This window comes from Trachinotus anak, unplaced genomic scaffold (assembly GCF_046630095.1).
Source record: "Trachinotus anak isolate AG129_WGS33_773 ecotype Australia unplaced genomic scaffold, CSIRO_AGI_Tana_v1 ptg000004l, whole genome shotgun sequence".
Lineage (NCBI taxonomy): Eukaryota > Metazoa > Chordata > Actinopteri > Carangiformes > Carangidae > Trachinotus > Trachinotus anak.
In genome coordinates, this window is record NW_027273855.1 from 16,535,523 (window position 1) to 16,562,454 (window position 26,932).

General features: G+C 42.7%; 2 protein-coding genes across 6 annotated transcripts; both read left to right on the forward strand.

The window, feature by feature from the left end:
* The first annotated feature begins 334 nt into the window (after positions 1 to 334).
* Positions 335 to 12,211, forward strand: ncoa6 (nuclear receptor coactivator 6). Of its 5 annotated transcripts, none has more exons than XM_071476426.1 (17): positions 335 to 463; positions 1,309 to 1,646; positions 1,772 to 1,927; positions 2,080 to 2,202; positions 2,480 to 2,602; positions 2,712 to 3,542; positions 3,689 to 3,820; positions 4,502 to 5,822; positions 5,947 to 6,065; positions 6,195 to 6,667; positions 6,809 to 7,045; positions 7,149 to 10,191; positions 10,647 to 10,703; positions 10,812 to 10,842; positions 11,302 to 11,343; positions 11,587 to 11,720; positions 11,827 to 12,211. In XM_071476426.1, the coding sequence occupies exons 2-17, from the start codon at positions 1,349 to 1,351 to the stop codon at positions 11,871 to 11,873; spliced, it is 7,167 nt and encodes a 2,388-aa protein (XP_071332527.1). In that variant the 5' UTR covers positions 335 to 463; positions 1,309 to 1,348; the 3' UTR covers positions 11,874 to 12,211. The 5 variants fall into 5 exon arrangements, with proteins under 5 accessions (XP_071332527.1, XP_071332528.1, XP_071332531.1 ...); XM_071476427.1 differs by having other exon boundaries at positions 2,080 to 2,187; XM_071476430.1 differs by lacking the exon at positions 11,827 to 12,211 and adding an exon at positions 11,030 to 11,088.
* Positions 12,212 to 14,157: 1,946 nt separating this feature from the next.
* On the forward strand, positions 14,158 to 26,590 carry top1b (DNA topoisomerase Ib). The gene is made up of 21 exons (XM_071476441.1): positions 14,158 to 14,360; positions 14,687 to 14,711; positions 16,567 to 16,663; positions 17,328 to 17,466; positions 17,835 to 17,884; positions 18,046 to 18,150; positions 18,259 to 18,349; positions 18,465 to 18,550; positions 18,695 to 18,810; positions 18,898 to 19,019; positions 19,124 to 19,246; positions 19,340 to 19,527; positions 20,414 to 20,558; positions 20,687 to 20,830; positions 21,126 to 21,311; positions 21,899 to 21,967; positions 22,130 to 22,244; positions 23,588 to 23,715; positions 23,897 to 23,991; positions 24,292 to 24,441; positions 26,246 to 26,590. Exons 1-21 carry the CDS (start codon positions 14,160 to 14,162, stop codon positions 26,346 to 26,348), a joined length of 2,478 nt encoding a protein of 825 aa, XP_071332542.1. The 5' UTR covers positions 14,158 to 14,159; the 3' UTR covers positions 26,349 to 26,590.
* Positions 26,591 to 26,932: the final 342 nt, after the last annotated feature.

The following is a 26,932-nucleotide window of genomic DNA, read 5'->3' on the forward strand; positions in this document are numbered from 1 at the left end:
TTGTTTTTTGGGGGGGGGGTTTTAACCAAAAATAATTAACACCAGTTTCATTGATTTATATAGAATATTAAACCAGTTAGACTCAAGTGTTTATTTGAGTTGGATCCATGGTTTCAAGGACCACAGAAATCTGTAATCTTAATTTCAGAAAACACAAAACAACTCTTTAGGCTTAAACAAAAGTGCTTGTGATAATATAATGGTGAGAACCAGAATGTTGAATTTAACATGTTTGGAAGAAACATTAACTGCAGTTGTTTTCGTTGGACTTGTTTGAGTTTTACCCAAAGGGAACTTGCAACGCCTTCCTCAATTGGGATTTTATTTTGAAAAATACCGGAAACAGTATTTTTCGTTCCGCAAACTTGACGACATTTCTGACTTGCTTGTGATTCATGTTTTGTTAGCTAATCTGGCTAGCAGATGCCGAGTGGTTGAACTTATTTTCAGATGAATATATGTGGTAAGGGTTTTGCTTCTCTTCTTCGTAATTTACTGCTGATGATATTTAGCACGCCAGAGCTAAGGAATATGGAAGCTAATGAGTTGCAGTCCAGTGCAGTCATTATGAATTACCTGCAGTGCTACCCAGCTAACGTAGCTAGCGTTTGCTAACCGGAGCTGCGGAGAAGCAGGAACCGCCTTGGCGTTAATTTTATCCTCTTTCATAACGCGATGTCTGCTAGATACATACTATTTTGAGTTAAAAGCGATTATTGCACTGACATGAAAATGCACATTCACACAGAATACGGAATATTGGTGTTCGCCCTGCCGATTTTGAGTGTTGAACGTTAGCTTAGGTTTGCGCTAAGGCCCGTGTTACTGCTGGGCCGATCATGTTAACCAAGCTGCCGATCGTTTGTGGCAGTGTATTTACTGTGTGTCTGACATTAGTGCAAATCGCGCAGCAATTTAAGTATCTCGACCACCTACAGTCCCCTTTGTAATCATTTGACACGTCTGCTATCATAAGAATAGCAGCGTCAGTCATAGTGATGTTACTAACGTACAGATGTGTTGTTAACATTAGCTTATCTTATTTACTTTACTATGTGGATTTACGGAAAGAAGATTGTATCATCTTGTTGCACATGAAGCTTGAAGTGATCACAGTTTAACTGAAAACTTGTAGCTACCTATTAATCCTGTATTTTTTATCTACTAACTTTTATGTTTTCAGATAATCATTGTTTCCTCTTTACTCTGACATCTCCGTGGTTTTTTTTTGATTGTGGCAGTAGTGTGGGGCAGTAGTGGTTTATGAGGTGGGGTAGTGATCTGTGTCTCTGTCATGTGGAATTTCAGCATAAAACGGTTCAAACGCCACTCCTAGTAAGAGGGGAGGATGGCACATCGACGCACTCCACCTGAGCTGTCCCAGAGGACAGAGGGCCAGGAACCAGATAATGATTCCGACAGGGACTCTGGTGTTGGGGATGATGCAGGAGAAGATGCTGACAGTTGCTATGGAAGCACAGTAACACTAGAGGAGAATGTCAACAAGCAAGATGGCATGGAAGAAAACAGCGGGGCGGGAGAAGATTTTACAGTTTTTGTTGCCTTTCAAGGGAATATGGAGGATGAGGACTTCACACAAAAACTTGATACTATTCTCAGTGGGATACCTAACATGCTTGATATGGGTATGTCCTTTTTGCAACTCTTATTTATGTTGTATTTCCGTCCTTTCCTTGTACTTCCCTAACCTATAGTGTCTAGACTTTTTTCTGTAATTGCAATATGCATCCATATATTGTCCCTCTTAAAGGCTCTGAGAGGCTACAGCCACAGCATGTGGAGCCGTGGAACAGTGTGCGGGTTACCTTCAACATTCCTCGGGATGCGGCTGAGCGACTCAGACTGTTGGCCCAGAACAACCAGCAGCAGCTCAGAGACCTGGGGATTCTGTCTGTGCAGATAGAAGGTAACAGCTCAGCCTTCAAACGTCCAATCACTTGAAAACAGGAAGCATGAAACATTGTTTGTTTGTTTTTTCCATCTGTGGCATTTAAAGATAAAGGATACAAACTGGACCTGGAGATGTTAGATATTTATGTTTGCTCTGTTGATGTTCAGGGGAAGGGGCCATCAATGTGGCTGTGGGACCAAATAGGGGACAAGAAGTCAGAGTGAATGGACCAATTGGAGCACCTGGCCAGATGAGGATGGATGTCAGCTTTCCAGGTCAGCCTGGGCCAGGTATTGGTTTACTGAATTGATTACACATGGTCACTATGTAGCAACAAGAATGGAACTGTTCTTGAATTTTGGATAAAAGTAGTGATTGTTGTTTTTGGATAAAGGCACAATACGTATGCAAACACTGATTGTTAAATGTGTCCAAAAAGACATGGAATAAAAAGATGTCTTAAAGCATTACTTAGTTATTGACTATTCAGTGTTTAGTCACTTAAATATTTGCTCTTTTCCTGTTTGCACATAAAGATTTCATATGCACTGCTCTTATTTCCATAAGGAGGGGTAAGGATGGCTAATCCACAGATGGTTCCCCCTGGGCCTGGCATGGCAGGTCAGGCTATGGTACCAGGCAGCAGTGGACAGATGCACCCTCGTGTTCCGAGACCATCTTCACAGACAGGTTCAGGTCTTTATTTCTTGTGCATCAAATGATGAAATCATAGTAATTTTAAGTATGTTATGGCTTCGACAGTACAGTAATGGAAAAACTGCATCTTCCTCGCTCACAGATGTGATGGACCCAATGATGCCAGGTATGCCAGGTATGCCAGTTCAGCAGCAACAGCAGCTTCAACACCAACAGGCTGGTCCCCATGGCTCAGGTCCCATGCCTCCTCAGGCTGCCCATCACATGCAGGCTCTGCAAGGTGGGAGGCCACTCAACCCTGCTGCACTGCAGCAGCTTCAACAGCAGCATCACCAACAGCAACAGGCCCAACAGCAAGCTCAGCTCTCCCAACTTGGGCCTAGACCTCCATTCAACCCATCAGGCCAGATGGCTGTGTCTCCTGGCTGGAACCAGATGTCCTCTCTCCAGCCACAAGCCACCCAGGGAGGCCCTGCCTGGAGAAAGCCCCCACCCCAAGCCCAAATGGTTCAACGCCCACCCTCCCTTGCAACAGTTCAGACACCGAGCCACCCTCCACCTCCTTACCCATTTGGTAGCCAACAAGCTGGGCAGGTATTTAATGCCATGGGACAAGGACAACTGCAGCAACAACAGCAGACAGGAATGGGTCAGTTTGCCACCCCCCAGCCTAAAGGCCCACAGGGTGGCCCTGGTGGTGTTGCAGGACCACCTAGACCCCCTCCACCTCTTCCGCCAACTTCTGGACCACAGGGCAACCTTACTGCCAAGTCACCTGGTTCCTCCTCGTCCCCCTTTCAGCAAGGTTCACCAGGGACTCCTCCCATGATGGCTCAGAGACCTACAACTCCACAAGGTTTTCCCCAGGGTGTTGGTTCACCAGGAAGAGCAGCTCTCGGCCAACAAGGTAACATGCAACAAGGATTCATGGGAATGCCCCAGCATGGACAGCCTGGGGCCCAAGTTCACCCAGGTGGGTTGCTTTTGGTAACTGTTTCTTATTAGATTGATATGTACATTAAAAAGGTTGATTTTGACCATCATAAAACTGTATGTTCTGTTGAAGTTATCAGAAATGTTGCACTCTACAATAACAAAATCAATTAATACTGATTACAGGAATGCAGAAGCGTCCCATGGGTTTTCCAACCCCAAACTTTGTCCAAGGTCAGGTGAGTGCCAACACTCCAGGAACGCCTGGTGGAGGAGCTCCTCAGCAGCTACAGAGCAGCCAAGCGATGACTCATACAGGTAAAATGTCTATAATACTCCAGATTTGTAGGGGTGTGTCTTAGGGGAAACATACATAACTTAAATGGGATGGCTGGTTACTGGCAATATAAGTCACTGACATGAACCTTTGTCACAGCTTAATGTAGCGTTTTTTAATCAGTAGTGCTTTGAGTTCACCATAGACTAGTTGAGATAAAGTAGCATAAGACAAACACATTCCACAGTGGACTATTGTTCTTTGCATTATCTAGTCTTAAGTTAAATGTGATCAGAATATTTTGTATATTACTCATGCTGTTTCTGTCACAAGTGGTAATGCATTAGTCAAATGTAAACACTGTCAGTGGAACATCCATAACACAAACCCTTCAGGACTGCAGAATTGTTAGATTAAACACAACTTTAGGGTTATAGTAAAAGTAGGGGCTGATGGGACATTTTGATGCTATTTCAGTGACCTTTAAAGAAAATATTACACTAGGTCACAGGCCACAAATTTATTGATTTAGAGGATGTAATATTTTAAGACTCAACTCAACAAGTTGTGTTAAGACTTGAGGCACTACTTTGATGTCTGTTGCCTTATCTGACATGCCATGACTTAATATGCGGTTAGCAGAAGGCATAATTTCTTATTACCTGTAGTGAAACCAGTTTAAGAATTTTGTTTGAATATTTTCCCTCTCCCTTTTATATCAGGGGCTCAGCCATCAGCCTCCACACCAAACTCAATGCAGGGTCCACCCCATGCCCAACCCAATGTTATGGCTGTACAAAGTAGCATGGCAGGGCCGCCCCCTGGTACAACTGCTGGGCCTAGTATGGGCCAGCAACAGCCTGGCCTCCAGACCCAGATGATGGGCCTCCAGCATCAGGCCCAGCCTGTGTCCTCCTCCCCCAGCCAGATGGTTCAAGGCCAGGGTGGAGGTCAGACTGTCCTCTCAAGGCCCCTCAGTCAAGGGCAGAGAGGAGGAATGACCCCACCCAAGCAGATGATGCCTCAGCAAGGCCAGGGGGTGATGCATGGGCAGGGTCAGATGGTTGGAGGCCAAGGGCACCAGGCCATGCTCCTGCAGCAGCAGCAGCAGCAACAAAACTCCATGATGGAACAAATGGTTGCCAACCAGATGCAGGGCAACAAGCAAGCATTTGGAGGCAAGATTCCAGCTGGGGTCATGACTGGCCAGATGCTGCGTGGCCCCTCTCCAAACGTTCCCGGTAACATGGCTCAGTTCCAGGGTCAGGTTGGCCCACAGCAGATGACTCCGCAACAGCAGCAGCAAATGGCTCAACTCCAACAACAGCAGTTACAACAGCAGCAACAGCATCAGTTGCAACAGCAGCAGCTTCAGCAGCAGCAGCAGCAGCAGCAGCAACAACAGCAGCAGCAGCAACAACACCAGCAGATGAACCAGCAACAGCCCCAACAGGTTCCTATTGCTGGCAATCCAAATCAAGCTATGGGCATGCATGGGCAACAGATGAGACTCCCTGCTGGTCACCCTCTTATCCAACAACAGTTGCAACAGCAGCAGTTACAGCAGCAGCAGAAACAGCAGCAGCAGGCTATGTTGCAACAGCAACAACAACAGGCTGTCCAACAGCACCAACATCCACTGGGAGATCCCAATAATGGGACAGGGGACTTGGGGGTACAACAGATGGTCCCTGATATGCAGGCACAGCAGCAGCAAGGCATGATGGGAGGCCCTCAGCACATGCAGATGGGAAACGGCCACTTTGCAGGTCATGGCATGAACTTTAATTCACAGTTCCCAGGCCAGATCCCAATGGGGACACCCTGCGGACAGCCAGGTGGCTTTCCCGTCAGCAAGGATGTTACACTGACTAGCCCACTGCTTGTTAACTTGCTGCAGAGTGATATCTCAGCCAGCCAGTTTGGGCCAGGTGGAAAACAAGGAGCAGGGGGAGGCAATCAGACCAAACCCAAAAAAAAGAAACCTGCACGAAAGAAGAAGGCCAAAGAGGGAGAGGGGCAACAGCAAGTAGAGGGACTTGGGTAATAATTTGTATTTTTTACAGTTTAGTTTATCTTTTGCCATGGCAGACAGTTGAAATAAGTTAAATCACTGTTAAATTAATTCTTTGTCTCAGCTTTATCCATTTGTGTTCTCTTTTTTTAGTGGTCTTGATGTGGCTGCTGGCATGGAGGATTCCGAACTGCCAAATATGGGTGGTGAACAGAATTTGGGCTTAGACAACTCTGGCCCAAAACTTACTGATTTTGCCAACAGGCCTGCAGGTAATTGAAACAGAATTAATGGATTTCTGCAATTAATTCTTTACTTGTAGAAACTTCCCAGTATTCTTTACTTTTCAATATTTGTACTTGTATCTGTTTTGTATATGTGCCTCTCTACACTCTACCTAGGTTTTCCTGGCCAACCTGGAGACCAGAGAGTATTGCAGCAGGTACCCATGCAGTTTATGCAGCAACAGCAACAACAACAACAACAGCAGCAGCAGCAACAGCAGCAGCAACAGCAGCAGCAACAACAACAACAGCAGCAGCAACAACAACAACAACAACAACAGCAAATTCAGCACATGCAACAGCAGCAGATACAGCAACAGCAAATGCAGCAACAGCAACAAATGCAACAACAAATGCAACAACAGCAAATACAGCAACAACAGCAACAATTACAGCAACAGCAGATGCAGCAACAGCAGCAGATGCAACAGATGCAGATGCAGAGTCTCCAGAATGCTCAAGGGCAGCAGGGAATGACAGGGCAGCAAACTTCAGGTCAAGGACAGCCCCAAATGCACCCTCATCAGTTGCAGCAACAACAGCAGCAGCAACAACAACAACAAACTCAACAGCCACACCTGCAACAGCAGGTATTATTATTATTACTATTATCATTATTATTGTTTTATTATTATATTAAACTGTCATTATTCACAGTAATGGCAATGGTTTGTATCAACACAATGTTTAATGATTTATCTATTCTTACTTAATCTTCATCTTCATTTTAGCAACAGCAGCAGATGATGATGATGCTGAAGATGCAACAGGAGCAGGCAAAAAATCGCATGTCCATTCCACCGGGTGGCCAGCTCCCTCCTCGGGCCATGGGCAATCCACCTGAGGTGCAGAGGCTTCCTGTCTCACAGCAAAGCAACATGCCTGTAATGATCAGTCTCCAAGGACATGGAGGGGTACCACCGTCACCTGACAAAGCCAGAGGGATGCCCTTGATGGTGAACCCACAGGTGAGGGCCATCTGCTGTGGCATACCTAAACATGATATTCACATTCACATCTCTGAATCTGAATTTTAGTTTGTATACCATTTGTATTCGTTCTCCTTTATAGATTGCAGGTACTGCACGAAGAATGTCCCATCCCGATGTAGGCCAGGGTCCCCAAGGCACTGGATCGGAGGAGGCCCCTGGAGGGGCCCACCCAAAGCAGGACAGGCCTGGTGGCCCAGAAATGGCAGTGCAGCCAGGAAACGGGACCCAACAGATGATGCCCAATCAGGGCTCCAACACACATATGATGAAGCAAGGCCCCGGTCCATCACCAATGCCCCCGCATACTGGAGCCAGTCCCCAGCAACAGTTACCCACTCAGCCTCAACAAGGAGGTTCCATGGCTGGCATTCATTTCCCTAATGTCCCCACAACCTCACAGAGCTCCAGGCCCAAAACACCTAACAGAGCCAGCCCCAGGCCATACCACCATCCCCTCACTCCCACTAATCGTCCACCTAGTACTGAGCCCTCTGAAATCAACCTTTCACCTGAGAGGCTAAATGCTTCAATTGCAGGGTTGTTTCCTCCCAAAATCAACATTCCTCTGCCTCCTAGGCAACCTAACCTAAACAGGGGATTTGATCAGCAAGGTCTTAACCCAACAACTCTGAAAGCCATTGGGCAGGCCCCTCCCAGCTTAACTCTATCAGGCAACAACAACAATGGCAGTACAGGTGTAAATAACACTAACAACAGTCAACAGCCTTTCTCTACTGGCACTGGAGCAGGGGCTGCAGGTGCTAATAAGGACAAGCAACCTGGAGGGCAGGGTAAGAGGGCAAGTCCTAGCAATAGTCGGAGGTCAAGTCCAGCCTCTAGTCGCAAGTCAGCCACCCCAAGTCCAGGAAGACAAAAGGGGACAAAAATGGCCATCACATGCCCTCCCCACCAGCAGCAGTTGGTTAACCCTCAGGGGCAAACCATGATGCTAAGCCCTACCTCAGTACCCCCAAGTCCAATATCTATGCCTTCACAAGTGAGTGGGGGCATAGAAGCACAACAGACTCAGAGCCCCTTCCATGGGATACAAGGTAACCCTGCTGAGGGAGTCAGGGAAAGTCAGGGAATGGTGACAGCAGAGCAGCGACAGATGCCTCAGCCTCAAACCCACCCACCGCCTTTGAGGGAGTTATCAGCCCCGAGAATGACAAGCCCTCGTTTCCCTGTGCCTCAGCAGCCTAAACCTGACTTGGAAATGCAGGCTGGTGCAGGGGATAGGCAAACAACGCTTGTGGCACCTATGCAGGACTCTGATGGATCACATGCTCTCAGGGCAGCGCCAACCTCCCTCAACCAGTTACTGGATAACACAGGTATCCCAAACATGCCTGTTCGGCAAGTACCTATTAGGGATGTCATGGGAAAAGACAGTCCCAAGTCTGCTTTGGATCCAGACAGACCACTCCACAGTAATTCCCAGAGTACAGATGTTTCAGCCTCTGTCTCGACTACTGCCACTATAAATGAATCAGAAGCTAAACCCAGGCCTGCTGTTCCAGTACCTACCAGCAGTCCTAACTCGCAGCCTTCTTCAATTCCCAGCTCAAACCCCAGCACTATCTTGAACTCCAATACTACACCCAGCCTTACTCAAAACCCCATCTCCAGTCTTGGTGTCAATCCCAGTCCAAACGTAAACCCAACAGCTACTCTTTGTAACACCCTCAGTACTAACACTAATACCACCACTGTAAGTGTAAGCCCCAACCCAGTTACTTCTGGTCAGAGCAGTTCTGCCTCAGCTGTTAGTACCAGTTCTATCTCCAGCTCTGCTCTAAACCCAGCCAGTTCAACTCTAAAACCAAACCCTAGTCCTAAACCTGTGACAAGTGTTCACTCAGTCATACAGATCCCTGCCTCCTCTAGCACCATTTCCCCCAACCAGATCACTGTGTTTGTCACCTCTAACCCCATCACCTCTGCCCCCACTCCCCAGGCACCCACATCTATGGTCTCCACCATGGTGGCTGTCCCTAACAAGAACATTAGACCTCAGGACATCCGGCAGCAGACAGTCCCCCGACCTCAATTCATCGCTACCACCCCTGTATTTATCAACCCAATTTTCCAGGTCCCGGGTGCCCCTGTGGCTCCCAATACCACAGTGGTATCACAGGCAGTAACCATGGTAGGGCCTATCCAAGTGTCCACTACAAACATCCAACTTTCTCCTGCCCCAAGCTCCACCCAATCCTCGGGGGCTAACTTGACTAGCACTCAGCCTGCAAGAAGTGCTGTTGGACAGGTCCAGATTGCTACTACTATGTCCTCATCACCTCCAATTGGTACTCTCACAACTCCTCAGCAAATTAACTCAGGGGCTCTCAAAAAAGAAAATCTAGGTGAGGCAATTTCTGCTCAGAAAGCTAGTCCTCCGGTCCAGCAGCCATCTTCCCATCCAAGCCCGTCAGCATCATCTCCCTTTCAGCCACCCCTGGCCTCTCCACCTCCTTGCTCTAGTCCTGGGGTTGTTAACACCATTCGAAAGACCCCCATGTCTCCATCTCCTGCTGTGCAAGTGAAAAGTAAACCTGCACAGGCTGCTGCAACTGTTTCTGGTTCAGCTGACTCCCAGCAAAGCCCTGCAGAAAGGCCTGCAGAGGGGCCCACTGTGGCTGTGCCACCACAGGTCTTTCATCCCCCTGCTAGTCCTGCCATTCAGATTGAACCATCAGCTCCCCATCAAATTGCTGTTGCTCCAAACAACATTACTCCACCCGCAGTCTCTTCTCCAATACCAGTTCCTGGCCAAGTCACTGTTCCTACTCAGATTGTTACCCAGGCTCCAGTTACTGCACCAGCTACAGTGTCAAGCCCAGCCCAGGCCGTAACTTCTCAAGCTCCTGTTGTTACTGTAGTTGGTACTACCACAGACGTTGCTTCTGCTACCTTGCTCTCTACGGTTGCTCCTGTGCAAAGTCCTGTCCCGTCCATTGTTCCAATTATTGCTGCACCTGGAGCTGTTCAGGAGGTTCCCCCCACCACATCCTCTCCAGTTGTTAACCCCAGTGGAGTTCTACCAGTTCAGTCTGACGCCCCAGCTATAGAGCCTCCCATGCCACCAGCTGCAGCACCTCATGAAACCACTCAGACCACCCCAGGTAAACACACAATTATGAGCTTAAAAAAAGCACTGGATGTCCACATGTATCAAGTAAACAGGATTAGAACGATATTCTGGCAATAATTCTTTGTCAGGTCAAGATGATGACTACACATACCATGTGTCACTGCTGCGGTAAGGGTTAGTTGTTACATGACATAATAACATGTTATGCAGCTTCTAGTGTCATGCAACCTTAATTATCAAGCTCTCTTGGGTTTGAATATTTTACAAAGCATATTTTGTACTTTTATCTTGTTTAAAAAGGGAAACACTTGCTATGTGCAAAACCATTGATAACTGATGGGCAGGCAAAGCTCCTGCTTAACACCCAACATACATTTACATAGCTACTTTATATGTAGTTTTAGTTGAGCGACCTGAGATACATATGAATTACTAATAATTTGCCTATTGAAATGTGTCAGTTGAACTATTTCATATTTTCCCCAGCACCTGTTCAACACGAAGTCCCACAGTCTCAGGAACCTGTTGCTAGCGAGAAGACGGGTAAGTGTTTTAATCCTTTTCCTCTTGTCTTTTAAATAGAAAAGAACAATTCCATATGGTCTTATGAGTCACTTGGAAGTAAATAAATCTTGTCTTTGTCCTATTCAGGAGAAGAGGTCTCAACAGGTTCTGAGCAGGGGTAAGAGTCCTCATAACTCTTGTATTCTTTCAATTGCTGTGTTGTTGATGAGCTGTGTAATGCTTTTAACATGCTGGGGTTTATCAAGGTGTCCTTTGCTATTGATCTCTGAAAAGTTGGCCTAGTCTTAAAACCCGTGTTCTTGAAGGAGAAATGCTTAGACATTTCTAACTCTACTGAAACTCAGGGAGTTCATTTGGTTGGCCAAGGGGGTGAAAACAATGAGCCACGTGGCCTCAGCACTTGGTATGTATGATTAGCATGCAATAATATAAATATACTAATGCATGTCAGAAGTTTAAATAAAGAACAGCCTATCACAAAGAACATTGTACTACTCCTCTGACCTTTATGGCCATATCTCTTTTCCTGGGGATTGTCATAATATGGTGGGGAAGTGAAGCCATGTTTGTTCAGCACAGTTTATAGTTTACCGCTGTTTTTCCACTTCTATCACAGATGGGCAAAGAAAAGAAAGACGCCCATCAACTTAGTCCCAAGGTATGTATTTTAACATGTTTGCGCTGCAAAGACACAAGCAGTGATCATGTCGACGTAGTGGATGCTGTCGGGATGAAGATGGACAGTATCTGTGGTAGACGAGGAAAAACAGCAGTCCTGAGTGGTATTATATCTTTCTCTGAGTAGAGCAGCGTTAACTCACTCCCCTGCATGTTTAATAACACATCCGTGTGTTGTCCTTTCTTCCTTGTCGTTTGTTGTTTTTCTGTCTGGTCCTCCCAGAGCTGCTGTGGAGAAGCCCAAGGGACCGAGCAGACGCAGCTCCCGGGCAGAGAAGGAGGTGGAGGAGGAGCCAGTAGCAGACACTGGCATTAGGAAGAGATCAGCCAGGCCTGGAACCAGTGCTGCTGTAAAAGGTAAACACAAGCAGTTTTAAAAGACAGAATACCTCTCACTGCACCTAAGCTATACACATGTATTACTACCTTTTTCCCTAATGCACTTGTATGCGCTTTTAAACAGAAACTGGAGCGAGCCCCACCCAAGCCAAACGAAGGAAGTCTAAATAGGCACAACTGCAGTTGTGGCAACCTGTGAACTGTACTGTAAATGTTTTTGTTTTCCGCTGTGAATCATTTGATATTGGTTTCTCTGTCCCAGATTATGAATTTTCATTGGAGGAGGAAACCATGTACAGATTGTTTTAAAAAGAATTATGCTATTGTTTTGTCCATGCTATTATGTGAGATTGTAGTTAGAATGTGTGCATACAGTATGTGTTTGTGTGAATGTGCTTTTTATATTAAATGCTGGATTAATCATGTGAAGACTGATAATGGAGCTTGTCATGATTGTATAATTATGTTGTAAACTGAATTAAATTTTCTACTGCTTTTGTTCCGTGAAACTGGGTAATATGATTCATGTATTTTCCTGAGGGCCTAAGATTTGGTCACAGCCTTTTAATTCTTCCTAGTACTGCATTGAACTCCTAGATTACTGAGAAGCACTTAGTAGTGGGCAGTGTGATCAGTCAGGTCTCCTCTCCCTTTAGGTGAAGAAAAATTGAAGTACTGACAGCACCCGAATGCTCACAATTAGAAAAGCAGGTGTGTAGTAGTGAGGGGGAGTGAAACTTACTTCTTAGGGCCCAGCCATGAGAAAGGCTCACAGGAAGCCTGGAATTCAGTTTGATTTAATTCGATCCTGCAATAACATTGCACACCAACAGCTTGTCAGAATTAGAAAACACAGTAATTGTACTGGTACATGTTCAGAGAAAACTTACAGGCAGAACTGTCTTACAAAAAAAAACTTAATTTTGGTGCCAAAAGAGGATAATTAGAGGAAAAGTAGCAGTTTTAAAAAATCCTTTTAAAAGATGCATGGACAATACTTGCAAACAGCAACGTGCCATTTAGCATAAATGAATTTCCAACAATAAATACTTGAGTGATAAATAATCAGTAGAGTTTACATGAAGCTCTTTCTTTCATAGAAATTCATCTGGACGTCGACTCAACACAACAATCTGAACTAAAGAAACTAACAGTGTCAAGTTTCTTTTTACAGCAATTAGTACTAACCTACTTGGTTCTTTCCAGGAATTTTTCAAGAAATTATTAGGCAATAGCAAACCCATGGATGGATTACTGAACTGGGCACAGGCCCAAGCGGTGTGAGAGATCAGAGGACCTCTGGGACAGGGTCTCTGTGTGACTGAACTGTTTATATTTGTTTGAAAGTCATAGAGCTCACTTGAAAGACGCAAAATGACCACAAAGGGACACAAAACAAGTAAAACATGTTTTATTGAGTCGGGATCCTATATCCAGTGGTGGACAGAGAATTTAGATCCTTTATTTAAGTGGAAGAGCCAATACAGCAATGAAAAAATACTCAATTACAAGTCAAAATCTTGGTTTGGTCCCTCTGACTGATTCATATTATACATGACATCATTAGATGACTACCACTGAAGCATCAGTGTATAAGCAGCATGTAACTGTTGTAGCTGTTGGAGGTGGAAAAAGTTTGAATCACAGTTTTCTGCAGTTTTACACACAGGGCGACCAAAATGCGGAGGGGGTGTGAGATTATTAATGGGAAAGGGAAGAAGACAAAGCTCTGTTTTTAGTTATTGTTCTGCTTTTTTGGACTTTTTCTTTGGTGAGATATTGAATCATTTGAAAATGTATTGAAATGAAACCATGTGAGAAGTTCAGAGGGGAAATCACTATTTCGTGGAGCTGTTACCAACTCATAGATGTCTGAAATAAAACCCCAACCACACAGTGCTTTTTGTAAGATGTTACAAACCAAAAAGGTTGGAAACCACTCGTTTATATTATCCAATATTTCCCTCTGAAATGTAGTGGACTTCACATAGAAAGTAGTTGTAATAATAATAATAATAATAATAACAATAATAATAAAGTATAGGTGCTTCTCAATTTAAGCACTACTAGAGTAAAATGTACTTAGTTACTGTTCCCAATTTCTCATAAGCCTTCCATGAACCACCTGTAAAATAAAGCATTATTTACTTTTGAGAAATCATTTGCTTTGAAAAAGTAGCACTGTGGGGTAAAAAAAAAAAAAAAAAAAGTTCATTACTAATGTTACTACTGGTAGTGTTCAAACACAGGACTTGATATGATGTAAGGGGAATTGGGGATTGGGGGCCCACTGAAACTGGCACACAGGGCCACATTTTTTTTTTTTTTTTTGTGCTAGCCCAAGCAGAAACACGTGTCCTCTTGGGTGCGATCAAACAGGCTAATAATGAGAGACATCTGAACGGATAGCAGCGTCCACACTGGCTCGATCTCTGATATTTGGATAGTGGTTCAGGTATGGACCACGCAGAGGGCTTTCTGTGCTCAGGTTGGTGTGAGCATGCGCAGTCAGTGAACGTCGGGACTCCATTCCAGTGTGTCAGTGAGGCTTCCCTGAGCCTCGCATCCTCAACAGCTGTCTGCTGTGATAACTTCACCTGCTTCACTAACAAAAACAACTTGACCATGAGCGGAGATCATGGACATGGAGGCTCTCAGGTAGCATTCTGTCAATAATTCGTGTTTTTTTTTTTGTTTTGTTTTTTTTTTTGTCAGTTTGTTTGAATTCCTTGACAATAACTGACATAACTGACAAGTATTGATCGTCTTGATATGAAATAACGGTTAAGAAACGTTAGCTAAGTTACGCTGGTCTCTTTGTCGTTTCAATGAAAACTTTGAAATTACGTGGCGTATTTGCATGTTGTTGTAGCAAAATAAACGTATTTCTAGGGTACATCTGTATGCCAATTGAAACTTGAATAACCGAGCTACCGGCATTTTCAAAATTGAAATATTAAAACGTCCTTTTTCACAATTTCCAGGTCAATTCAGGATCTAAAGGAAGCGGTAGGTCCTCTGATGGGGATTTTTATTCATACTGACTCTGATTTCTGGTCGAAATCGTGATCTGTCTACTGTTAGTTGTTAAAAGGACAGAAATGGCGTCCCAGAGACTAAGTCCCTTCTCCTCCACTCTCTTGCGGCTATTGTTCAAAAAGAGGGTCTGAAATGTACACTTGCGACCCTCGGTTTTTGAATCTGATGAGCTATTCCGAAAGGGCCTGGCATCGTGTTCATTTTGCACGTCTTACTTTGACAATATGTGCGTGCATTTGCAACAAATTTTGGAGCCGAAAGTGGCAGAATTGGGGCTGAGGACTTAGTCTCTGCGCCATTTTCTTTTTCTGTATGTAGCGGTCAGGGCGCCGATCGGTGAGCCAACTGTCTGCCGTGATATGGAGGCGAGTGCCGGGAGCTTATCGCCTCTCCCTGCCCGTATCTCCCCAGCAGCTGCACTCTGCCTCCATCTCTGTGCGAGAGGCATTTATCTGCACCGCCGACAGGGAATCCTCACGCATGAGTTTGAAACTTCAAGTCACAGAAAAGAAAGTTGCACTACATGATTAAAAACATATGCCTTGAGTAGTAATTTTTTTTTTTTTTTTTTTTTTTTGCACAAATTATAGCCTCTACCGTTGCTTTTACAAAGTTGAGAGCGCCCGTAGCCTCAATTTGCAGCTTGACTTGCTGGAAGAGGAAAGCAGTGTGGGACCTTATGACTGGGGTGTGTTACTGTTTCACGTGACAATAGCAGATAACGGCGTTATTAAACTGCCATGACAACAGGGGGCCAGGAGGTGATGATCAAGCCAAGCCGGGTCTGCTCCAGAAGGGGCTTCACTCAGCTGGAGGTGTTCTCAGTATGAAGACCCATGTAAAATTCTTACAGTAACAGTCATCTGAGTAGCTGCACTGAGAGTGTGAAAACTATTATCTCCTCATAGTTTCTATTTAAAAAAAAATAAAAATAAATAAATCAAAAGTTTGATAACAGCCCGCTGAAAAAAAGTTGTGAAATAATAATAATAATAATATTGTGAAAACATAGTTGGAATATTACAGCGATCTTGTGGTAAATACTACAGCAGGGCATAGGCAAATAGCAGCCCGTGGGCCAAATCCAGGCCTTCAACAAAAATAGTTTTCCTTTCGTAGGTTATCAAAACTTTTGGAGGATTTGTCATAATTCTACTGTAGGTAACAGTGTGTATACATGGCTTATGTGAATTCTAATAAATATGACCTAGTAACAACTAACAACAGTCAGCACTTGGCTTATCAGACACAGATACTTGGCAGTCTAACAGAAATGGCCTGCTGATCAAAACGATTTCTAAGGCAACAACAACATGAACGACAACACTTTCAGTCAATCATACAGCAAACGAGGCCAGCAGCTGTCAGTTTTGAGTCAGTCTTTCGCCAAATGATTATTAAAGATGCTGCTGTAGCTCTGTCAGCCCTAACAAAGTGACACCTGCATTCAAATCTAATCCCAAAACAAACTTGAATGAAATAAAATACGTACAAATAAAATACGCTGCAGCATACAGTAGATACCTGAACCATCACTGCACCTATAAAACTGTGTTGACCTCTCACTGAACATCGCTGAAAAAAAACTGGCCTCTTGTTGTACCTAATTGCTGACCCCTGGACGGACTGGAGTTTGCTTTTTTTCTCCACCAGTTTATGTGAATACACTTCCTGGCTCAAATAAATGTTAGGGACATGTAAATCTATAAGTGTAGACAACTAAATGTAAAAGACTGATTCTTGTATATACACAAATAAAATTATTTCTTTTTTCAGATTTTTTTTTAATGCTGCTAAACAAGTTGATCTCTCCTGTGTATCGCAGACACTCACAAACACAAAGACAAGCACAAAGACAAGGAACACAGACACAAAGATCACAAGAAAGACAAGGAGCGAGAGAAACTGAAGCACAGCAACAGGTAGGATATCTATCTATCTTTTTTTTTTTTTCCTAATGAAGCACACGACACTGCTCAAGTTGATGACCTGACCAACAGAGGTTTTTACAGCTAGTATTTGTGTATTGAAGTAAGACCTCTTAACATGTACTTGTCCTCACAATGCTTCATTTTTACCAGTGTGAATTCTGGTGGTTTTAGCCGTCATAATGGAATTTTTAAATGACAAGGATGATAACAGTCTGTAACATTTTGATAAGGATTCTGCCCATGTAAAACATATGAAACAGGCAAATTTTTTCAACAAACATGAAGGAATCAGACAGGTTACTGCTGATTTAATTGAAACAAGAACCCTGCCATGGTACATCACAAGCACTCACAAAAATGTGCTTTTATGAATGACATCTGCAGCGCATTTGTAATTTGAAACAGTATGGACATTTGCTATGGTTTCTTTTTGTCTGGTTGAAATTCTTGTGGGCTGCAGTATATTAGCAGAGTCACGACTTTGGCCAGTCCTGTTGGCAGCTGTCCACGGCACTGTCATTGTTTGTCAAAAAACAGTTACATTGGTATTGCTGGTGGTTGCTGCTTCGTCGATGACATCTTTTGTGCCTATGCATCTGGACCACGTCTGACCTCTTGCACTTGATCTCTGACCTCTGTGGCTTCTGCGTTCCAGCGAACATAAGGAGCACTCTGAGAAGAAACACAGAGACAAAGACAAAGAGAAGCTGAAGCACAGCGACAGCAGCTCAGACAAGCACAGGGAAAAACACAAAGAGAAAGACAAGGACAAAGAGAGGAGGAGAGAAGAGAAGGTTTGTTCATAGTCAGTCTTTCTTTTATGAAAAATGGTATAGGCCTGTAGTGAGAAAATTAAGTTTTGTCATCATTACAAAATAAATAGTTTGTCACATTAACATAAAAGCTTTGCTTTCTCATGACCAATTATTTTGTGGGTTTGATATAACTTGTTATTTTTTATTTATTTCATTATTTATTGACTTATCCCAATGTCTTCCTGAGATTGTTCTCATGAGACAGTATAACATAAAACTACTAACTATACAGATGGCTATTCCAGCCTTCCATGGACTCTGACTATAAGTCAAAGTTTAGACAGCTTAAAGACTGCTAATTACCAGCAGATGGGGAAATCTAATATATTTTTCTTTGTCTCTCACAGATCAAATCATCCCATGTAGACAAGCCTAAAAAGGAAAATGGATATGTAAGGTAAACAGCATCACTTTGTTGTGTCTGATGTGAAATCAAAGTAATTATAAAGCAGCTCGAGCCATAAATCATTTCGGAAAAGGCTCAGTTATTGCTTCGTTATGATGAATGGGATAGTGCTTCACTAATATGCAATTCAATATCTTCAATGTGTGACTTAGAGACACAAGCCCAGCAGCCATAAAGAGCGAGCCTGAAGAAGACAACGGCTTCTACCCCTCTCCCCAACACAACAAGTCCACCAAACGAGAGTATGATGATGAAGAGTGGGTATCATTCAAATGAATCCAAATCACTGTAGTTACATTTAAGAATTAGTTGTCTATAATTCTGTATTATGAGATACAGTTTGATAATCAATGTACCGTTTACAGATCTGAATACAAGCCCAAAAAAGTCAAGACAGAACATGACAAAAAGGCAAAGAAGAGGAAACATGAGTATGAAGAAGATGAGGAGGATGAGGTTCATTTTGTTTTTGTTTGTTATTTTGATATATATATATGTGTGTGGTGTTATATTCTCCAGGCTGGAACATTAGTTAACTCCAGATTTACTCTGTTCTCTCCACTTGTTTTAGGACATCAAGCCCAAAAAAAAGACAAAAGACAAAAAGGTAACAGAAGGAAAGAAAGCCAAAAAGGAAGAAGAGGAGAAGTGGAAATGGTAAGATAATTTTGGGGTCAAATTGTTCTTTTCCTCAGGAAATTACACACCAAGACCAGTTAGCCGTTATAAACAGCTACTGAGGAGAAGATACCATATTTTTCTGTTCTCTCACTGATCGTATTCTGTTGTTCTGGAGAATAGGTGGGAGGAGGAGAGATACACTGATGGCTCCAAATGGCGCTTCCTTGAACATAAGGGTCCAGTGTTTGCACCTCCATACGAACCTTTGCCTGACAAAGTCAAATTTTACTATGATGGTGAGTATGTCTGTGCAAAAAAATAAGTTGTATATTTTTCAATTATCTCTGGTCAAAACTACAGTATTATTTATTCTGTATTTGTAGGTAAGACTATGAAACTCAGTGCTCCTGCTGAGGAGGTAGCTACATTTTTTTCTAAGATGTTGGATCATGAGTACACAACTAAGGACATCTTCAGGAAGAACTTCTTCAAGGACTGGAGGAAGGTGAGGAGTGTGTCAATTTGAGCACACAAGCCAGAGTCTACAGAGGGTGTGAAGTCCAAGCATCAAAATAAGGCATGCTTCAGATATCTTCTCTTTTATTTTAGGAAATGACATCAGAGGAGAAGTCAAAGATCACTGACCTGAACAAGTGCAACTTCAGTGAGATGAATGAGTACTTCAAGGCCCAATCAGAAGCCAGGAAACAGATGTCAAAAGAGGAGAAACAGGTAGACCTGCATTCATGCAGACTCTCCCAGCCCTGAAAACATCATGAAATCTCTCATCTCTCTCATATTTTGATATTTTCATACACGTTGTAGAAAATCAAAGAGGAGAATGAGAGAGTCCTCCAGGAGTATGGTTTCTGCATCATGGACAACCACAAGGAGAGGATCGGAAACTTCCGCATTGAGCCACCGGGCCTCTTCCGAGGACGAGGCGACCATCCCAAGATGGGCATGCTGAAACGGCGCATCAGACCTGAAGATATCATTATTAACTGTAGCAAGTGGGTAATCTCATTATCACTAGCCTCACTGCCATGAATTGTTCCACTTTTATTTAATTCTAGGGTCCATAGTAAGAACACAAAATAAAGTAAAGTTTTTACCAAAAGTTGGCCCTGTCAAACCATTATAGATGAGGTTATATGATAGAACATTCTGGGGCTAGTGTGTGAATTACAAGGGCAAGGTGTGAACATATGTGCTAGTGGAAGGAGGATATATTAAGTGGGTGCTTGTGGAAGCTGTTAGTCTTTCAAAAGGCCACATTCAGACATACAGTATCTCACAGTCTTTGTCCTGTTCTTCACCATGATCTCCCATTTCAACCTCTTTTTTTGTCTTCTTCTTTCATCTTCTAATTGTCATGTTGTAATTGCTGGATTTATTTATAGAGGGAATAGTTTTTCTTTTCCATGCCTCCAGGGCAGTGTGTTTGCAAGAGAGTTTAAGGAAAGGCTAATTTGTTGTATTCAGTTGCCATCACAGGGATGCCTGCGAAGGAATGTACGTGCTGCATGTGGCATGTACAGTAGGGCAGATGTATCACTAACACACATGCCGGCACTGTGTCAAAGGTAGTCTTCCTGTCCCGCTGTGTGTGTGCAAACAATAACACTACTGAGTGAGGACACGTACTGCTCACAATGGGGTTTGTTTTACAGTGTCATTTCTCTGTGCTCTATTGTCTCATAGCTGTAGTGTTTATAATATAAAATTCATCATGGTCTGGTCCTTCATCAACACACAGGTAGAAACGCAGCATCAGTGGAGTAAGACAACACCACAAACACAGAAATGCTCTGAGCTGTGGGAAATGCTGTGCTAAACAAGGGGCAAAGTGCTGTCAACATGTTTATCATCTGTTTAAATCTGTCTCCTTTTCTGTAGGGACTCCAAGCAACCTAAACCTCCCCCAGGAACAAAATGGAAGGAGGTTCGGCACGATAACAAGGTGACCTGGCTGGCGTCTTGGACAGAGAACATCCAGGGCTCCATCAAGTACATCATGTTGAATCCTAGCTCCAGAATCAAGGTGCCGGTGGTCTCAAGACTGAGCCTCCAGCCTCAGTCTTGTCTTAATCCTAAACCATATTTGAGACTACATATTTTACCAGGTTTACCTTGATGAAAAGAAATAGCTGCTTGTGTATGTTTGTGCAGGGGGAGAAGGACTGGCAGAAATATGAGACTGCCCGACGGTTGAAGAAGTGTGTGGATCGCATCCGAAACCAGTATAGAGACGACTGGAAATCAAAAGAGATGAGGATCAGGCAGAGAGCTGTGGCACTGTATTTCATAGACAAGGTGAGGAAAGTACAGTGAAATTTGAAAGATAAAATACTAATACTAATTACAACCACCAATTATTTAACTAGTTGCATCTGGAAAAAAAATATAGCATCAGAGTAAGGTGATGTGAACTGCTGAAATTTACAGTTTTAAATATTTACAGACCATCTTTTATCATTTCACATGGAACGGTAAAAGTCTCCCTTCATCCCACTGGTATAAATAGACCAAGTTTATGAAATAAATCCTAAGAGAATGTTTCACTCTGAAATCTTGATAATGATCATAATGTATGGTGTTTCCCTTTTAGCTGGCACTGAGGGCAGGTAATGAAAAGGAGGAAGGTGAGACAGCGGACACGGTTGGCTGTTGCTCGCTGCGGGTGGAGCACATCAAACTGTACCCCAGAATGGACGACCAGGAGTACGTGGTGGAGTTTGACTTCTTGGGAAAAGACTCCATCCGCTACTACAACAAGATCCCTGTGGAGAAGAGGGTAAGACAGGGAAGGAAAAAGAGAGGAGAGGGATACAGGAATGGTGGGAGAGAGGAGATAAACAGAGCTGAAGGGAGACAGAGGACTGGTGGCAAATACATTAAAGTACTAAACTGTGATTTCTGCTTTTACGAGGGTGGTGCAGGGTGTGCATTTGACATTTATGTGAATTTAGTGTTAATGAGATAAGAAGTTGCTACACTGAGGAGGATGTTTGCACAGACAGGTGATCAGGCACTAAAACCTTTCCGCCTGCTCTGCCACAGAGGGTGGTCTGTTTCCTGCCATTACCAGAGTGTACTCACACACACACACAAACACACACACACACACACACACTCACTAGATATGTGTTATTATCAGTTACAAATTCAACACAGCTTTGCTCTATCTACTGTATTTTATGCACTTTCTCTGTGCATCCCTCCATACATCTAGTAGTGTAATCTACTTTAATTATGATGAACAGAAATATTATAGCACCCCCATGTGGCACAAATATGACAGTGCATACATGAACAGTTAACTCTGAGGTGTTACATATAAGTGACTTCATGCTCAGCAAATCTTTGTTGACTTCTTAACAGGTTTTTAAAAACCTTCAGTTGTTTCTGGAGAACAAACAGCCAGAAGACGACCTCTTCGACAGACTGAATGTAAGAAACGCCTGCAAATATCTGCCTCCAGGGCCTGTCTCTAAGTGAATTATTTAAATTGATAATCCTAATAATTTATATCTCTCTGTTTAACTCTGCTTCTCCCAACTCCGCTGTCTTTCCATCCCTTTTTTGCGCTCTCTTCCTCTGTGTCTCCTGCAGACTTCTATTCTGAATAAACACTTACAGGAGCTGATGGATGGACTGACAGCCAAGGTCTTTCGTACCTACAACGCCTCCATCACCCTCCAACAGCAGCTCAAGGAACTTACCAGCCGTGAGTGACAGCAGCCTCAGCCAGTTACAAAAAAAAGCAGCTCACTTAAATAACATGTAGCCATGTAGTTTCTAATCACAGGTACACATTGTAATTACTCTTTGTGACATTTCACAATTTTGCTGCAATTGCTGAATTCAACAAAAACTCAAGTTTGAATGTAGAAGATGCGTCATGAGATGGATGAGATCTGACATTATTGTATGACTTAAAAATGGTGATAAATTGACACAATTTGCCCCTTGATTCTGGAAAGAAGTCTTCCTATAAACAAAAATAGCATAGGATTGAATTGTTAGATGGTATGGTGCATGGTGTTGTATAGTCTTTTGAATGTCAGTAGAAGACTGGAAGAAAATAATTGGTCTTTAAATATTTGGAAAATGCATAATTGCCTTATAAGTATAATTGGAAAAAGCCTTGTTTTTTGGACTCAATACATATTGCTGTAAACTCAACAGATGATTACACTGGATTTAATAACAGGAGTTACTTCAGGCAGATTGAGGTAACAGTCAAATTGTTTATCAACATCAAAATCAAACAAAAAAATTAATGAAATCCATTCAATAAGTCATTGCCTGTAAGGAATTATAAAGTACCACAGTATAGGACTGTGGTTTTATCATTAATTAGTCTCTTCAATTGCATATTGCATACATATGCATGTATATGTGTAACATGTAACCGGTGGCTTCTGTGTTGTGTTTGTTAGCAATGAAGATCTCTTTAGAGTTTAAATCTGTTTATTCTGACAAGGACAGATAATAAAACAGAACCTTCGTGCAAATGAACCTGCTCGCTCCAGCTCCTCTCCCAGAGGACAGCAGTACAAAGGGTTTCATAATAAAATATTCAACATGGAACATAAACTCATGTACAACAAAACATACCTGATGGGGACAAATAATAAAGCAAAACCTCCATGTAAATAATACTTGGTCTGCTCCAGCTCTGACACAAATTAAATAAATTAAGTGCGAAATGTTAATGTTAGCTCAATTTACATTATCATAGCTCCCCTAGGGTGAAGTGGCCAAAGTGAATTTATACTGGGGACTGTAGGAGATGTGAAGGAGTCTGGGTTTTGAACTTGAACCTCACAGATACACAGTATACACATGCTAACTTTGAAGGCCTTCCCCATCAATTAATAACTATATTTTGACAGAGTTTGTATAATTACAGGAACAGGTCACTATATAGATGGTCCAGTTACAATTATACTATGAATGAAACTTATTTTGCTTTTAAATACATGGGCACTGCAATATGTTGGTCAACTATTTAAAATTTCAAGAACTTTAAACTCCTATCGTGTTGTGTTATTGTTGGGTGTCCAGCTGATGACAGCATCCCAGCTAAGATCTTGTCATACAATCGAGCCAACCGGGCAGTGGCCATCCTCTGTAACCACCAGAGAGCTCCACCAAAAACATTTGAGAAGTCAATGCAAAACCTCCAGACCAAGGTAAACCCAATGTTTCACCTTCCTTTGGTTTTGTTCACCCTCTGCTAGCAATGGTGTCTTGGTGTCATCTTGAGGAAAATTTTGCTTTAGTTTTTTTTTTTTAAATGAAATATGAAGATAGCCCCTGTCTATATGGTGAAGATTATGTTCTTCACTCAGTGTGTGTTTGTTGTGATTGCAGATTGACGAGAAACAGAATCAACTGTCTGCAGCCAGGAAGCAGCTGAAGGCTGCCAAGGCTGATCACAAGGCTTCCCATGATGACAAGAGCAAAAAGTAAGAACGCCTGAGTGCTGCTAGTGCGAGAGACTGTCACACTCTTATCCATTACTTACTTAAATCTCTTAATACCTGGTGGGGTGTAAGGCCACAAAGTTGTATATGTGTGTCTCCTAAACTTCAAGTTTATGATTGCTAGGACATCAGTTTTTCAGTCTATCCATATAATTTTTCCTCCCTCCATTCTCACTCCTGTCTCTGTGCCTCTATGCGTCCTGATCTTTGTCCCTTTCTTGATTTCTTTCTCTCTGTACCTGTATTTATTCCTGTCTCTGTCTCTCTCCGTACATCCTTTAGGGCTGTGGAGGCGAAGCGTAAAGCTGTCCAGAGGATAGAGGAGCAGCTGATGAAGCTCCAGGTGCAGGCCACAGACAGGGAGGAGAACAAGCAGATTGCTCTGGGCACCTCCAAGCTCAACTACCTGGATCCACGCATCTCTGTTGCATGGTGTGTATGTGATGCAGCAGATGTCGTCCACTTATGTTTATTTACTACTATTTAATTACAGGTGTAAAAAAAACTAACATTAAATGAGAAAACCACCTACTGTTTAATAGGTCAGCTTTCTCTGGGTGGGTGGGTGTGTGGGGGCGCATATCTACCTTGGTGACAGAAAGGCAGGAAATGCTCTTGCATTGTAGGAAAAGGAGCAGCACAAGCAAAAAAGCTAACGGCTGCAGAAGGAAAATAAGAGGAAGAAAAGCGTGTGAGTGCGAGGAACAATGGGGTTTGTTTCTAAAAGCCAGGGAGCGTCCCCAAACAGCACTCTTTCCTCCATGTGGGAAGTCAATGAGGAGCTGTCTGTGGCTGAATGAAGGACCAGGCCAGTGGTCCGCCCTCCCTAACCCATGCCCCACAGCTATTTATGGAGACCCTCCTCCTCAAGCACAATGGATACAGGAATGCTCCATGTTTTGCCGGGTTGTAAGGCGTAAGGGATGGGGTCCCCCCTAATAGGGTGGTGCATGGGAACCTGGTCTACAGTGTAGTTGTACGTTTGTGAGTATGTGTGACAGAGATAAAAACATTGAGTTGAGTTGGGTTGATTGTTGCCGGGCTGTAGTGTCTTCTAATTATATTATATATATTATTTTATATATATTTTCAGTTATATTTATTCATATTTTTATTTATATTATTCATTAGCAGTCCAAGCTGAACTGTTTCATCACCACCTTTTTTCCATAGCTCCTTCTTTCTTGCTACATATGATTTTGTGAAACAAGACTCTGTATTAACTCAACAGTTGAGTCCAGTTAGTGTAACTGTTGGCATCTTATTGTAAACTTCTTTGATCATTTTCTGAGTGTGTCCTCATTAGTGACTCCAAAAAACAGAATTAGCATTTAATCTGAAATCAGATTACAGGTGTGCCTTAAAATTTTAACTCTTATCACACAGGATTCATGATTTTAAATCTGTGAAATGTTTGATGTGCATATCGGTGCGTAATACTAGAATATAGCTGTGATGTTCTTGCACTTTAAGTTAGAGAAATCACGAGAACTGAAAACATTTTCAACATTCTCAACCTAAAATGTGACAGAAATTCAGAATTCCCATTACTTACTTGTAGAAGAAAAGGCACAGGTCTTTACTAATAACACTAACAATTCTTCATAAACAATTCTACCCAAGTGTCCCAGAAAGCTAGAATGGCGTAGCACAATAGCAGACATTTTGGCATGTCATAACAGGAAGAACACAGTTGTAATCAATAACTTTTATAAGGGGTGCATTCCATTTAGGTGAGCTAATTTGAGGCCCTGGTATTATGCAAGCTGGCTCAGTTGGCTCCGTCATGGCTTACTGGGACACTCGACAGAGTGAGCCATCGTTAATGAGATTTGTTTGACCTGAGCTTTTCCTGCTGTGACAAGTCAAAATGTACATTGTTAAAAAGGTCAATACCAAGACCTTGTCATATAAGTTTTACCAGTAAGTTCTGTATGCTGTACATATGACACTGGATTAAAGGAGATATTATACCAGTATAGTAATACATAGTGGACTCTTTCCCAGTTCAGTATAAAAAGCAGTGAACAAACCATGGTCACTAATGAAGTCCCTACAACACTAAAGCAGTTCACATGAGCTGAATAGTTTTAGATATTCTGCTGACATCTGACTCACTGCCTAGTCCTCTTCATGGAATTTCCCAGATGTGACTAGTGAGTAGTGGAGGCAGCTAGTGAGTGGATGAGCGCAGTCATTTTTAGCCCTTAACTGGTCCATCTTCCCTCCTTTCCAGGTGCAAGAAATGGGACATTCCCATTGAGAAGATCTACAACAAAACCCAGAGAGAGAAGTTTGCCTGGGCAATTGACATGGCTGAAAAGGACTATGAGTTTTAAACACACATGATGTTTTACCTTTTTACCAAGCCTTTGATTGTAAAGATGGTTTGTAGTTGATGTCAAATGATTCCACTGTGTGGTTACTGCAGGGCTGTAAAGGAACTGTAAAGGAGCTGTGACCACAGATTAATATTTGTGCTGTATATATGGATTGGTTGTGAATATAGGAAAATAACTCCTCAACTATTTGACCAAGCTCCCAAAGAGCATTGCTCTAAAAAAAAAAAATTTAAAAAAAATCACAGTAGAGTGTATGTAGCTGCAGGTATCTGCCCATGAACAAACAACTATGAACACATGAGTATTATCTTTTGCCAGACACGACTGTACTGAAATTTGTAAGCCATCAGATTTATTGAGAAATTCTATATTCTCATAGAATAATGAATTAATAACTGTTTGTATGGGAGACTGTGAGAAACAACGTGAGAGAAATAATGATATGATGAATTTCAATTTGTGGAATTTTAGTGTGAAAGACTGGTACAGTAAAATGAGCCTGACAGACTGATGACAGTGTGAAATATAGAAACCCTAGCACTATGCCCATGTAATTATTAGCACATAGAATGTCATCATTT

Coding starts and splice junctions, on each gene's coding strand:
- top1b (XM_071476441.1), top strand. CDS start 14,160: ATGGACCACGCAGAGGGCTTTCTGTGCTCAGGTTGGTGTGAGCATGCG. Junction 17,885..18,045: donor AAGGAAAATGGATATGTAAG/GTAAACAGCATC, acceptor TGTGTGACTTAG/AGACACAAGCCCAGCAGCCA. Junction 18,811..18,897: donor AGTCAAATTTTACTATGATG/GTGAGTATGTCT, acceptor CTGTATTTGTAG/GTAAGACTATGAAACTCAGT.
- ncoa6 (XM_071476426.1), top strand. CDS start 1,349: ATGGCACATCGACGCACTCCACCTGAGCTGTCCCAGAGGACAGAGGGC. Junction 3,821..4,501: donor CCAAGCGATGACTCATACAG/GTAAAATGTCTA, acceptor CTTTTATATCAG/GGGCTCAGCCATCAGCCTCC. Junction 10,704..10,811: donor TGTTGCTAGCGAGAAGACGG/GTAAGTGTTTTA, acceptor TGTCCTATTCAG/GAGAAGAGGTCTCAACAGGT.